The sequence below is a fragment of the Exophiala aquamarina genome (assembly GCF_000709125.1).
Source record: "Exophiala aquamarina CBS 119918 chromosome Unknown aczIA-supercont1.6, whole genome shotgun sequence".
Taxonomy (NCBI): domain Eukaryota; kingdom Fungi; phylum Ascomycota; class Eurotiomycetes; order Chaetothyriales; family Herpotrichiellaceae; genus Exophiala; species Exophiala aquamarina.
This window is the reverse complement of record NW_013550582.1, coordinates 1,295,628-1,310,429: the sequence shown is the minus strand read 5'-3', so window position 1 is coordinate 1,310,429 and position 14,802 is coordinate 1,295,628. Positions and strand designations below refer to the sequence as shown.

The window sequence follows — 14,802 nt, the reverse complement described above, 5'->3', positions numbered from 1 at the left end:
CTCCTCCGCTTCTTCTGGGTCTCGGCGATTGCCGTTGGTTGCATCTTTTCTTTCACTCAAGTCTCAAGGCATCTTTTTTGTCCGTCTAACGTCCTTAGAGACAACCAGTGGAAATCCTCATTCGGCACCCATACTGGGACAATGGGCTCGCAAGGTACTGCCTCACGTCTACAGAGGATCGCGAGACAGCTGATGGCCTTGCTGACTCACCCTCGTCAAGGCGTAGGAGAAGTCGATGTGCTGCAAAGCACAGCAGCAGAGCTTCAAGACCAGCTTTCAAGCGGTTCACTCACTTCGGAAGACCTGGTCTTGTATTATCTAGATCAGATCGAGAAGCACAACTCGAAAGGGACTGCACTGCATGCATTAACCTCAGTCACGGGCAAGGAAAGACTGCTCACTCGAGCCCGTGAACTCGATGAAGAACGTCGGAATACCAAAGTCCCTCTGGGGCCCCTGCATGGGATTCCAATTTTAGTGAAAGTGAGTGTCCTAGGAGTCCCGTAACATCTGACGATTGACATTGCTGTAAGGATACCATGGCCACTCCAAGCCTCGGCTTAGAGACCACATGCGGCTCCCTTGCACTCAAAGGCGCAAAAGGCCAGGAGGATGCTGCTGTCATCAAGCAGCTGCTCGGTGCTGGTTCAATCATTCTTGGCAAAACTAACCCAACGGTATAAAGTCCCTCAGACTATCAGGATTTCTCTAAGTGATAGCAGGAATGGAGTGCGTTTCGAGGCTTGACAATATCGGGCTGGTCAGCGGTTGGAGGACAGGTAGATACGGATCCCTGCCCTATATGACTCAAATATTGACTTTCTCAGACTCAATCTCCCTATGTCCGTGGAGGTCTAGTACCTGGGGACACCTTCATGGGCCACAGTGTAAGTTGGATCATTGCGTATTGAAAGTCACTGACGCCCACAGGCACCCTGTGGTTCGTCGGCTGGCAGTGCCGTTGCAGTAGCTGCTGGTTTTGCACCTGTTTCGATTGGTTGTGAAACCGATGGATCACTGGTTCAGCCAGCAAATCGCGCTGCGTTGTACGCCATTAAGCTGACCCCCGGCGCGGTTGATATGACCGGCGCACAGCCGGGCAACCCAGACTTCGACAGCCTTGGTCCTCTAGCCAAGACCACAATTGACGTGCTCAACTTGGTAAATACTGTATCCAACCCTGGTCGAGCTCAAATCAAAGCATCAGAACTCCCCAATAGCTGGAACGGACTGAAGGTCGGATTCGTAGACCCTCACGAATGGCAGCCAGCAGACTTCGTGACCAAGCCAAACCAATCTTTTACTGCCCAGTCGGTAAGTAATGTAATCTGGTACCCCTGAGTACTCAGGATCAACAACCACTGACCAAAGACACTAGATCTCAGAATTTGAAGACGCTCGCCGCAGAATCGAAAAGGGGGGTGCCAAAATTGCAAAAGACCTACCGCTAAAGAAGCTTGTGCCTGAGCTCGATATCCTCTTACGTATGGACACTGATATCATGCCTGTTGCTTAGGAAATCACTAACTCCCAAATGCAGGCGCAAAGCTCAAAGACAACCTAGAGAGTTTTCTGTCGTTTCTGGAAGCACCAAATATCAAGACCATCAAAGATATCGTCCAATTCAACAAAGACCATGCTGAAAAAGAGCTCCCACCTGGTAAGTCACAGGGACAACAAGTCCTCTTCCTTTCCCTATTCTTTGTTGCTCTAATCTGGCTATGCAGGCTATGATAACCAAAGCAACTTTGAAAACGCGGTCAAGAATGAACCAATGTCGGCGATCGTTTATAATGAAACTTTCGACCGCATGCGCAAGACCCAACTCTCTGATGTCATCCTTAATCTTGACGGCAATGACGTGGACGTGATCATCGCGCCTGCTGGAGGACGCCTTGCAAGTGTGGCTGCAGCTGCAGGTTGCCCTGTGGCCAATTATCCCCTCGGTTTCGCAGAGTTCAACGGAAGGGCACACGGTGTGAACGTGATCGCGAGACCTAATGATGAGAGGGCACTCGTCAACGTTATGGCCATGTGGGAGAAGACCTTTCCCGAGGCGAGAAAGCCACCACCGAGTTTGTTGTGACCATCCCGCCGTCGATGAGCATGTGGACGTCACTGGAGACAAATTAGAAGGCATGCACGTCGAGACACAGCCATGACTGAGATAGAAGATCAATGTTGTACCGCTCTGTAGTTTCTTCATTGCACCAAATAGGTCAGCGACAGCGCAGCGCGCTGGCCACTTGGTACAACAACATCACAAGATGATGACTTTACAAGTACCTCTCACTCATTCCAAATGGCTCCTCTCATGCTACAAAACGGCAGACCTCCGCTTATCAACCGCTACTCTGATACTGCGCAATAATTTGCACAATCATTCCAATTATTTGTATGAAAGCCAACAAGAGGGCAGACACGCCGAAGATCAATGCAGCCCAGAATGCGTAGAATTCTCTGGGATTTCGCCTGTCCAGCCACAACGTGGTCCAATTATTGGGCGCCTGCATCAGGGTGTAATCCTGCAGCACTGAAAGTCGCTTGCCGAAAAAAGGAAAGTCGTCTTCTGGGGAGTAGGACAACTTGAGGTCGCCAAAGTTGAGTTCTGGGGAAGACTCCTTGAGCCAGTCGGTGACGCAAAGGCGCCGGAGAAGGGGGTCTGGGGCTAAGGAAGGAAACTCTATATTCCCCTTCCTGAGGTCTTGCGCAAGTGCATCACGACTGAGTCCATCGCAGCCAAATATCACGGTGTATGTGTACAAAATCTCTTGGAGATAGTCTTGCGACGTCAAGGGCGTAGTTTGGTGAGCATCTCGCTCATCGTCGTCATCCTCACAAGATTTGTAGATACTGTATTGAAGTCAGCGAATCTCAGCTTCCAATATGTTGATCTCACTTTACCTCTGGATAAATGTCCTCTCAGACGTTCCTAGGCTCAGAAGTGCGCAGAAAGAAGGGAAACGGAACAGTTTCAACGTCCCGCTGATCTTATTGAGCTCGAGATGTCGTCCGAGCGACTCTGTCCAATGGATCCTGAGTCCAGCAAGCTTCGAAAGCGTATAATAGCTTAGATTGCAACCTTTAAGTGGGTCTGACGGAGCTGTGAAGGGCTGGGGAAAGGGCGATCCTCTCAGCATGTGGTGGACAGTATCAACAAGCGGTCTCTCATCATAGAACTTGACTGCAATAGGGCGAGGTGTCCAGGTATTTGCTCTTCTCAATCCCGGTTGAGGCACCTTCGATGAGTCTTTTGTTGGCGAAAAAGAGGTCTCCCCATTTTCTTCATACTCGAGAGGTGGCTCAAACAGCATCGTCAACCAACCGAAAACGCGGAGCACAAGTTGAGAGGCTCTTTGAAGGTCTACGTCTGCTTTAAGAACCCCCTTTCCGATGAGACCATCTCGTATAGCGTTCAGCTCGGGCCCTCGCCGATACGTCTCTGGGCTATAAGATAGGATGTCCAGCATCACTCTTAGCAACTTGAACCACGTTTCAGGCCATGGTTTGAGCAATCTAGGAGATGCATCTGAGCCAGGTCTTGAATCCTGTGTCACTTGCGCCTCCGTACTCGAACTTAAGACAGTACCATTCTCCGCAGGTGATTCGTTCAGAATAGTAAGCAGCTCGGATGGCAGATGTTCCAAGTTGCTCATTATAAAATTTACATATGCACCAAGATAGGGCTCAATGTGAGCGCGCTGCTCAGCAAAATCTCGCTCGCTCAGCTGAAGTATGCTTTTCAAAAGCTCAACGGAGTGCGAATTCGAGTCCCTACTTGGAAGATCAATCTCTTCTTCGTCAACTGGCTTTCCCTTCTTGCGCCCAACCTAGAATTGTCAATCCTGTATAAGTTCAGTCTGATAGGGAACACGATCTTACAAGCAGTATACCTTTCCAATTCAACAGGAGGCTTTTCATGAGGGATAGACAAGAACCCGGTGAGCTTCTCACAGGTCCGAAGTGTGAGCCACAAGCTAGTCAATTGAAGAGGCCGTAATCGAGTCATTGGTATAACAAGTAGGGTAAGCATGGAGACCTTTCACATACCTCAGGAAACAATTTCTAGTCCTACAGTTGCATTTGTGAAAATGGCTCAGCAGCTACATAGCGTCGCCAGCCTCGAGTCCTCGACATGGATTTCTCTGAAGATTCAGCCTGGGCGAGGCTTGTAGTAGCGCCCGGTTGAACTCTCAGCTGGATGCCACACAACATTCTGGCAAACTACGTAGTCAGGCGATCCACTGCGCACCGCGCCGGGATGTGTCAGTGCTCTTAGGCTTTGCTCTTGACAGTACAGCAGTATACTGTCTAGCCGAGCTACCGCTTTCACAGGAGTTCACAAGCAAACTAAAGTCTCGGGAGGGGTGGCACAGCGTCAGAAGCAAAGTGTTCTCGTTGACGACGTAGTGGCTAACTAGGTAGTACGGGGTAGTTGACCAACTCCTCACTGACTAGGGTTTGGACTCTTGTCAGGAGGCTGAAAACCTAGACCCACAGTTTACAATACCGTAGTACGAGGTCCTAGGTACGCTTGATTAGGACACTACAAACCCACGAGGTGCAGGTGATAGGTCGAAGAAAGACACTGCAGGAGTCCAACCAGGCCCAAACTGTTTATTTGGCGATTGATCGGCGATCCCCAGAAGGAGGTAATTTATTGCTGGCGAGCAACCGGGACAGAGACTCTGGCGTCTCGGCCCTCGAACTCCCGGATGCAAGGCAGCCGCTAGCAGGGAACGCGCAGACGGAGCTATGCCAGTTGAACAAGGCTATAAACACGGCACGCTTCCAGCCCAACTCACGCTCGACATCACTCTTCCGCAGGTCCAAGAATGGCTGAAGCAGTCTCCCACGTAGGCTAATCGCCTCACTTACACGTTTGGTTCAAGGGGCGAGGGGAAGTTACCAACTCTGCTGTATGTGTATGGTCAGGTAACTCACTTATCCTCGCAATACAGTATCTTTCACTCCAGCGCTCGGACCGGCTCGCATTCTCTGGGGAATACAAAAGCCTGCTGGCTACACCTCCGCTGTCTCATCAGGTAGATTGAGGACAGTCTACACAGCCTTCACACGGCCAAGTTCAAACTTCAAGACAATCACTCTGTCATCCCATCGCTGAAGCCACGCATTAGGAATCCTAGCTACAGTCAGGATGATTAAAGACAGCATTCAGCCCAAGGGCACACGGGCTGCCGACATCTTCGATACCATCACCTCAAAGCCGCTCTCCGCCGACCTAGCTGCTAAGAGCAAGATTGAACCATGGAAACTGTTGGGCCTTGAACCAGGAAAAGAAATTCACCCTGCCTCCTGGAACTTGCCCGGGAACAAGCAAGTCGACGTCATTGCAAGGCTAGGCCAGATGGACAGCTATGGCACTGACAGCAATGGTGCACATTAGGTTGCTAAGAGGAAAGGTACAATGGTCAAAGGACTGTACTTGAGGTAACAAAGTCATGTACAGGGCAGGGCTCCTACACTGGTTGAGAGACGCGACATGTCTCGACTCGGGGTTGGCAGCAACGTCTTCTATGCTAGGAAACTTGCAGGGGATGTGGGCGTGTGATGTCGGATAGATCGAAACTAGCGGAAACTCAGCAATCATGATTATGCTGTCAATCAGGTAGAAAGTATCACCGCCCAATTTTGTACCGGGGCCTAGGTAGTCCTAAATGACTCCCAATTTCCTGCCCTCACTGGTAATAACCACTGAGCAAGCGGTCAAATTCCTCTTGCTCGGTCTCCGGAAGCTTCACATGTATGCCTCTATTGGTCAATGACAGCTCATTCTTCAACCTAGTAGCTCTCTCTTCCAGCTCCAGTACTTCTACTCTCTCCGCATCCGTTGCTTTTGGGTCCTGAGCGAAGATCTGAGCCTTTAGTCTCAAAGCTCGCGGCTCCTGGCCAGACAGCTTGCACGCCCCACTCAGGTGGTCCAAGCGTGCCCGCTCTATCACTTCGTCCAGCCCCTTTCTAGCTGCAGCATAGTCTCCCAGATGGAAGTATGCAAGAGATGTCTTATACGAAAGTACTCCTGCAATAGGATGTTTTGCCTGGTCTCGCTCAGCTGCAGTTTGACCAGATTCAAAGTACTTTAATGCTTCTTGGAACTGTTTTCGTTGAAGGGCAAGATTGCCTTGGTCTACCGCCAGACTGAACCAACGGTCAGCATAAACTAGGTAAAGCAGTGAGGCATACTGTATCAGGACCAACTTACAAGAGAAGCATGAAAGCCGCGTTTAGACTTTCCAGTACGGGTCGTGCTTTGTCAAACCACCTCTCAGCATCGTCAAGCTGGCGCTCGCGGAGGTATGTCCTTCCCATCATCATCCATCGCATCGCGAGGTAAGAGCGGTCTTCCCGTCGGTCCTCGCTCAATGGCTTCATTGCCAGACTTATCAAGTTTCTCGCATCTTCAAATTGACCAATAGCTGTGAATAGGTTAGCTAAATTGGATCGGCAGTTGGCAATATCCGGGTCATTTTCATCTAAATGGATTTGACGGATCCGCAAGCATTCTTTGTTCCACTTCTCACACTCCTTGAGGTGATTGAGCTGTAAATATACGCAGGCGTATCCTTGACATATAGTGGCGTACTCTTTGCTCTCCTTGTCCAAGGAGATCTTTTCAGCGAAGTCGAGAAGTTTCAGAGCACCACTTGCCTTTCCAAGCTCAACTTGGTACCAGGAACAGCTTTTCATCAGCTCATCCATTGCTTTCGAAGACTTTAGCTTCCGTCGCCCGGTTATTGTTGATTTTTGCTCCGATTCTTCGAATATCTGCACCAGGGCTTCTATATGCTTCATGTATTTCGAGCACATATCCCATTTTTCCCACAGGGGGTTGCTTCCTTCGTGCTTTGGAAAGAGGCGATTCAAGATAATCGCGGCTGTATCTGCTGCAAGTTGTAATGCATCTGCAGACTGGAGACCGTGAGTGCTGTTTCGAAAGGCAGCTGAGAGTACTCGATGAATCGTTGCACTGTTGGATGATAGGTTGTCGACATCAATCAATCCAAGGTCTCTCAACCCTCTTAAAGACTTCATACGCTCCAGTCTCGATCCACTTTCGAGAAATTTGAAATCTGCATCAAGAGCCTGATTGGGACTGAACAATTCTTGCACTGGGATATCGTCTGCAGCCATGAGACACAAGATTCCAAACAATTTTCGGGCATTGGAGTATGATTCATTTGAGAGCCTTGTAAAAGGAAGTTCCCAAATGGTGTTGAGCTTCTGGTGGAGTGACATGCTATCGTTTTCTTCCAGAAATTCGTCCTCTAATGCCACGTATTCGTCAAGGAAAATCTTCACTCCACCCAAGTCATTGATATACCGTGCGGCGACTTTCATTGCGAGGGGGAGACCGTCGAATCGCTCTAGTAATTCCCGACTGTGCTCTTCTTCGGTCGAAGTGTCAACGCTCGAATTGTACAAGCGTCTGTAGGTATTGAAGACTAAAAGACTTTCTTCCGGATCCAGCTTTAAAATGTGGAATCCTCGGATGATGGCATGCTGAAAGAAGTATCGAGTTGTAACTATGACGTGGCCTGAACCAGTTGGCATCAGTTTCTGGAACATTTCTATTTTCTCCTTGCTCCTCTTCTCATCAGGATCTGTTACATCCACATTGTCGAGCACTATAAGCCATTGGTGCTTATTTGCTGCATCATTGTCAGTTAAAATGTTTTCCAAGGCAGACAAACTTACCTTTAGTATTGAGCCACCGCATCACTTCCACATATGCTTCCTGCGCATTCGAAACAGGAAGACGAAGCGAAAGAGCCATGTCATGTAAGGACTGGTCAACCGAATACTGTGATTCTGCGTTGATCCAGAAGCCATACGAATACCGTGGATGTGAACTTGAATCTGTCCGTTGTGTCTCGTAGTATTGCATTGCAAGGGTTGTCTTCCCGACGCCGCCCATGCCGTAGAACATGGCCACCGAAGGACCTTTACTTCTTTGGAAATCAGAAAAGAATTTCTCAACAGACTCAAGATCACGTTCCCGACCCACAAAACGGCCATGCTGTAACGAAGGGGTATTCATCCATACAGGATCTGACTTGGGAAGGGCGCTTTTGTCCAATGGCTGGGTCGTAATACTCTCGCTGTCACTGCTTAAAAACTGCATTCTGATTTGCAAAGCTTTTATTGCTTCCTCCATATCCTGGTGGAATCGATCTTGTGGGATCCGAAGCTTCTTTTCAAGTGTATTAGGGTCTGGGCAATTGTCAGTGGCTGTGGCTCAATACTTGTCTAAATGATATTGTACCTAATGCATGTTTGCCAAAATAGACAGTGGAGATCGACAACAGCTGAATAATTGCAATGCAAGACTCAGTTAACGGACGGCTATATTGCTCCAATGGGACCGATGTCAATGTGTGCAGATTGCTGATGTGGTCGACGACAAATTTCAGCAGAGATCGAGCTTTCTTGACAGCTTCTTGATCCGCGCTGCTATTCTGCTCGACCTCAGCCTCGAATTTCAGGGTCCACACCGTACTCACCCACAAGATTATATATCCGCCACCATCAAGTAACTCTGATTTGAGCTGCGGTTGTTGTCCAGGTAGCTTCAAGGCCTCCTGCAGCTTTTGGACAAGAATCTTCGCATGCTCGAAGAAAGGCCGGACATCGATGGTTACTGAGTCGGGGAGTTTCCATTCCCTGAAATCGTGCCCCAGGCTTGTGGCGAGATTCTCCCGGTCAAAGGCATGAAGCTTTTTACGCTCACCGTCCGAAAGTTTCTGCAAGCATTCCTCGAAGATCTCTGTCCACTGTTCTACCAAGCTTTTGATGTCGGCACTGTAGTGATGATTAGTCCAGATGATGATATAGGTGTCTCTCTACGTACGTAGATGGGTCAGAAGTTGTATTGCCTACACTAGAACTTGATGATGCAAGCGGTCTTGTTGGCAGATTGCTGTCGGCGGTTGATTTCTTTATTTGAGTCATGATTGCGCTTTCGCTTTGGGTGGAAATGAGAGGGGATGCTGCTCACAAGACACACAGTTGGTGGCGTGTCATCCTCACTTTTGCTGAGAAGTATGTTGATCGTACCTATCGACTTCGACTTGGACTCAGTTGGAATCAGGCTGTCTCACTGTGGTGTGGTCTATCATGTGCGCCCGTGCCCACGCGACGCTGTAGAGAGTTGTCGTTTTGTTATTCGTCGGAATTGTCACTTCACCGCAGCTTCCTGTATCAGGGTAATGTAACAACTTGTGCGGTATGAAACAAATGTTATACTGAAAATTACAGCATGCCGGTTTCAGGTAGGATTTGCTGCAGCCAAGTCTCGTATTGTTTTTTGCGCCCGATCTTTGTGACACCTCTAGGTGTCACAATAATTCACGATTCCAGCCGAGGTATGCACCATGTAGTGACCCTTGGATGCTCACCGGTTAGACATCGTGCTACAAACTACCTAAGTATCTGGTATCATGTAAGGCTCTTCCAGGGCCTGGATTTTCTTGTACATGCTTACCTCAGCAAAAAGTAGCGATCGGGAGTCAATTACAGTCAGTGAACGCCAGTGTAGAAACTCATTTCACTCTCGATAGGCTCTAGGCATCATTTTTCACGGCCAAGCTAAACACCACACAAACGGTTCTAGACGGTGAGTTAGTAATATTCTATATTCGAAACATTCTGTCTACCAACAGCTCAGCGTGATACTAAATTATCGGCACATGGAACCGTCACCTCCTGACAAAAATTCAAGTCTCTCATTCACTGCAGCCCTCCAAGATCTCTCAGTCTGAAGCGAGGTTTGCACAATATCGGTTCATACTGTACCTCATCTCATTCATAGGACCTAAACCCCTGAGGGCATCGATACTAAATATTATAGGAGCCGGCCCGTACCGACACCCAAAAATATTCAAAGTGGTAGTACGACCTGATTGATCGAAATTTAGGTCTATAGAATTGCCTGAAGGAGGTATAGTAGAAGAAAATCATACTGTCGACATTGCCATCACCAGAGCCTCAGTGCTAGCACATTGTTAAATCACCGATTATCAATGCTCTTGAAGGAAGTGCTCCATTCTTCGATCTGGTAAGGATTTGATCCGCGAATTTTGTTTTATTCTAAGGTTCAGCCTCGAACCAGCGGCGAAGGCTGTTCCGCAAGGGAAACTAAGCAGGGACGCAGTTGTTTCGAGTCTACATGATAAGCCACAAAGTCATCCATCAACTCCGGCCTTTCAGCTGTAAGGATGATGGCGAAGACTCAAAAAGCCAGGCTATCCTTGCACCTATCACCTTGGAGAGTGAGCGGAAGAGCATATTATTGGTGGGGAAAATGTATGCACAAGTAGTAAGGGGTAGCTCTGAACGGCTTTGACCTCAAAGACTGACCTCACTGTCGCTGATATCACAAAGAAACAATGCTATCGAAACTTGAATGTTTCGAGTTACGGGCCAACCTGGACCTCGATAGCGCTCAAAGCCTTTAAGATAGTTGCCTTTCGAAGACTAAAGTCCTTCATACAGATGAAATCGCCTCATTGTTTCGTCATAAGCAGCCCCCTTTTGATATAATATCCCCTGTATAGGATGCAAAAGCGTATTGAGATAGATTCTATGGTTGCTCGTGAGTTCTGGCTGAGCTGGTTCGAGTTTCGATGGATTGAAATTTGAGGCACTGGTCAATATTGATATAAAGCTTGCGAGCCTCTGGCTAGCGTGTCTTGGCAGCAAATCCACTTAACATCATTTAACTATCATGTGGTATTTTCATGTCTCATAAAGTTAATCCCTGGCACGTTGCATACTTTATCCTTGCATCTTCTAAAGCGATATATCGAATGGCGGGTAGCGTCACTATCATCGTAGCCTACCTAGATCTTTAAACCCAGTGATGCATCGCTACGATAAGCAAAAGCGGAAGGGCCCTTGAAGCCTTCGTGAAACTACCTAGGTAACTACTAAGTAGGTCCTCCACGCGCAATGATCTCTCTGAATCTAACGCGCCTATCTGAATTTCGTATTTGAATGGTATACAGCCATTGGGATTCTCAGACCTTGCAGTGCAGAAGCTTGCCATCATGCATCGACCGTTGTAACCATTACAAAATTACTCCCCCTTTCTTGGTCTCAAGTTGCCATTCTTCAGGTGAGACTTCTCAAATGTCCGTGAGACTGGTATGACCATGTCTCGGAGTACCAAGCCGTAACAATGTCAATATCAAGATATAAGTTTACTGGCTGGCGGAAACCAGGTTTCAGCATGCAGTGTCAGGTTCAGGCAAAATAAGATGATTGTCATGCTCAGGCTACTTTTCTTGATCTCTATCATAGGGTGTCTATCTTTATGTCTCGCCTCAAAGCCACACATCCTTCAGGTAGTGACAGACTTGCAGGCCGATTTGGAGGCCCTCAAACAGATTCAAAGCCAATATGTGTCTGATATTGCACCCCGAGATCGACAATTTTTCCGCCCGGGATCTGGACCACCATTTGGTAATGGTGGATTTCGACGACCACCTCGACCACTTCCTCCTCCACCCCCACCACCTGCTATTGACATAGAAAAACTATCAGCGCTGATAGAAAGCTTTGGCAAATCTCTGGGAATTCTGATTGAATTCATTAAAAACAACGTACCCGATCCATCGGCCACAAGCAGCTTGACAGGTTTACCTGGAACTTCCACTCCACAGTCCACCGCCAGTACTACCTCGACATCTCCGACAAAAAGCTCCCGTTCGATGACATATTTGACTCACACGACCACAGGAGCGCCCACCGGATCCCTTGCTACCACAGAGCTGGGTTCCACGGCTTCGGATGCAAGCACTTCAACGACCGCTCTTAACTCAGTTGCAACTACTTTGGCTCCTACGACCATAACCACAACAACTGACTCGACTTCTGTTAGTGATTCAACCGCGAGGACACCGTCTTTGACCACATCGAGCAGTAACTCGACTCCAACAGCAACGGATGGTACAATCACAGCTACTACGATCACACCTGCCTGGGCTGCTTCAAGTGATTATACTACGTCTACGTCAACAAGCATTAGCGAAACGACAGGATCCATCTCCGGCGTTCCGGAAGCCACATCCACTGGAAGCGAAACCTCCACAACGGCAGATACTAGTTCCAATACTTATATCACAACCACTTCCACCTTATCATTCATCAGTACGTCGGCAGGTACTGCCTCACCTGCGACAACAGGTACTACTACAACCGGCGGTAGTTTCACGACAACTGAATCTACGACATCTGAATACACTAAGTCCACTTCGCTTGAGACTATAACAATTGAATCTACCACATACACTTCATTTGAGACCACTACGACTGAAAGTCCTCCTCCTCCGGACTCGTCCACCACACCGGAGACCACGACCAAGCTAACTACCAGTATCGACATCACAGCAACGACCAGCATTAAAACGACCGCTGACACAGGTTTTACAAGGACAAGTAGTCTAGTCACAACCACTACTACCACCACCACTGCGACTCCCGCGGGCCCAACTTACTTTTTCGACCCAGCCGCGCGCAATCTCAATCTTGTATATTATGGCCAAACCACCAGCGATGCGAGTCTCACCTCAGTGTGTGCTGATGATAGTGTCGACATCATAACGGTGAGTTTGCATGAATTTTCGCTCAAACAGATGATATTGACCGCTCCTCATTTGTTGGTTTTCTGGTAAAAGCACGATGACAAACGCTGCAAAGTCCGCTGCCGTCACAAGTGCTAACATCTACGGACCTTCTATAGATCGGCTTCATAACAAGGTTCTTCCTCGGGGGCGAAGTCAACATTACGATGAACCAAGGTTCACACTGCTGGGCACCGAATCAAGGTCAACAGGGCGCGGGCGCATGGGGCTTGAAGGACTGTGTGGGCGACGGATTTGCAGCGGAGATAAAGGACTGCCAGGACAAGGGCAAGAAGGTTCTCATAAGTGCCGGTGGAGTCTTCGCCGACCTGAACATCCCTAGCGAGCCTGACGCTGAAATATTGGCGGATAGGCTGTGGAATCTGTTCCTAGGCGGTGTCGATACTGGTATCGCTCCGACGCGGCCGTATGGGCCTGTCGTGCTTGATGGGATTGATTTCGGTGAGTTTCTGGACTCAGCGAACCTCGACAACCTCGCCGACTCGCTCAACTCGCTGCTCCTTCTGCTAACGACTTCCTCTACCTGGTTTTGCTCTAGATAACGAAAAGCCCGAGAATAAGCAATACCTTCCGAAGCTAGCATCAACACTGCGCCAGCTGATGGCCAGCGACTCCACCAAGGCTTACTATTTGACCGCCGCGCCACAGTGCCCACTGCCAGACTTATCCAACCCGATCGCGGAGCTTCTCCCGTCCATCGACTTCTTCAGCGTGCAATTCTACAACAATCCACCCTGCCAATTGAACGCAGGCCAGGGATTCTTGGACTCGCTACAGGACTGGTCGGACATTCTGTCTGGCACGAAACCCGTCCCTGCAAAGACGAAACTGGCGATGAAGAAACGCCGGGCTGGTGGCCCAACAACTTCGCCACGCCGGCTCGGCAGCGGCAGCGGCAGCGAGAAGGTACGGAACGGTGCATTCTCGCGGCGCATGCTTAGGAACGGGAAGCGTCAGCAACCCGGCGACACGATCGACATTGGCTTCTTCCAGCTGAACAACGGCATTTCGATGCCGTTGATGCTCATCGGCACCCCTGCGTTTAATTGGACGGAAACCCAAGACATCGGCTATGTGACCATCGCGACGTACAAGGAGCTTCTCGTGGCGGCCAGGGAGAAGAACCTGCCTAATCTCGCCGGTGCGATGTTCTGGGACGGCGGATATCAGAGTCGGTCGGCGCAAGAGGTCGACGGTGAGCTGCAGACATATGCAGAAGTCGCTAGGGACATCTTGCGGATTCCGCATGTGTGAGCGAAATCTTCAGACTTTTTGATGATTAATGCTTGGGGGAGAGGACTAGCACCCACTGGGAGGTGGGAAATTAGTAGCGTTCTGGCGATTCTGTCTTCTGGCAGGGGTGGCGGATGCTCCTTTCTTTTTCTCTTAATACCTTCCTGCCTTTGGCGTTTTCGGACGCAAAGGTGAGACAGACCAATAGACTCGAAAGATCATTTTCATTATGATTAGATATATGCTATTGGTTTTCCCTCTTCTGACGCTCTCCATAAATGTATTCGTACGATCGGCATGCTGCTATTAATAAGCTATTTACTCTGCTCATGTGCATTGAATCGTATTAACTGTATATGTTTTATTGGAGATATTCATCTCTGTTCATAAACGTGTTTCTTTCCCTGGCCAGGTGCGCCCTCCTGGGTAGGGTTCCTATCAGTATAAATAACGCAGTTAGATCATAGCGACTGCTGCTCAGGTGGCATGGTGATAAGTGGCCAACCGATTGAGCCATGGCCATCGAAATAATGGGTGGGACTAAAGTTCATTGTCGGATCACCTCCATGAAGCGTGGGCTGCGTATGAGGCGGTGTTGGATAGCTAACGTACATGCTAGCTCGAGGCTCATTCAGCAAAGATGCAAGCGAAGTGGGTATTGACTGCGACTGTGAATGTACGGACGTAGAAGCCGAGCTTGGAGGTTGAGTATGACCGAATGAGATTGCGTAAAGGGGAGAAGATGGGCTGCGATGTGCTTGAGATGAAGCTTGATTGACCGTGTTTGGTTGGGGAAGAAAAGCGAGTTGTGACGATGGCCATTGGGATGGACCTTGCTGCTGTGATGAAGACGAATTCAGTGGAGACTGGTTCGGATGGTTTATTGGTGATTGCGGTTGCATTTGGC

General features: G+C 48.9%; 4 protein-coding genes across 4 annotated transcripts; 2 read left to right on the top strand and 2 right to left on the bottom strand.

Moving 5' to 3' along the window:
* Positions 1-141: 141 nt before the first annotated feature.
* A1O9_07833 (uncharacterized protein) lies at positions 142-2,086 on the top strand (the record flags this gene model as incomplete). Its single annotated transcript, XM_013403388.1, has 8 exons — positions 142-483; positions 534-677; positions 723-779; positions 828-887; positions 931-1,314; positions 1,379-1,484; positions 1,541-1,660; positions 1,728-2,086. 8 exons carry the CDS (start codon positions 142-144, stop codon positions 2,084-2,086), a joined length of 1,572 nt encoding a protein of 523 aa, XP_013258842.1.
* Positions 2,087-2,342: 256 nt separating this feature from the next.
* On the bottom strand, positions 2,343-3,921 carry A1O9_07832 (uncharacterized protein; the record flags this gene model as incomplete). Its single annotated transcript, XM_013403387.1, has 3 exons — positions 2,343-2,853; positions 2,905-3,830; positions 3,883-3,921. 3 exons carry the CDS (start codon positions 3,919-3,921, stop codon positions 2,343-2,345), a joined length of 1,476 nt encoding a protein of 491 aa, XP_013258841.1.
* A 1,778-nt stretch (positions 3,922-5,699) lies between these two features.
* On the bottom strand, positions 5,700-8,970 carry A1O9_07831 (uncharacterized protein; the record flags this gene model as incomplete). The annotated part of the gene is made up of 5 exons (XM_013403386.1): positions 5,700-6,159; positions 6,224-7,670; positions 7,717-8,232; positions 8,285-8,820; positions 8,870-8,970. The coding sequence occupies 5 exons, from the start codon at positions 8,968-8,970 to the stop codon at positions 5,700-5,702; spliced, it is 3,060 nt and encodes a 1,019-aa protein (XP_013258840.1).
* A 2,306-nt stretch (positions 8,971-11,276) lies between these two features.
* On the top strand, positions 11,277-13,916 carry A1O9_07830 (uncharacterized protein; the record flags this gene model as incomplete). Its single annotated transcript, XM_013403385.1, has 3 exons — positions 11,277-12,623; positions 12,761-13,103; positions 13,201-13,916. The coding sequence occupies 3 exons, from the start codon at positions 11,277-11,279 to the stop codon at positions 13,914-13,916; spliced, it is 2,406 nt and encodes an 801-aa protein (XP_013258839.1).
* Positions 13,917-14,802: the final 886 nt, after the last annotated feature.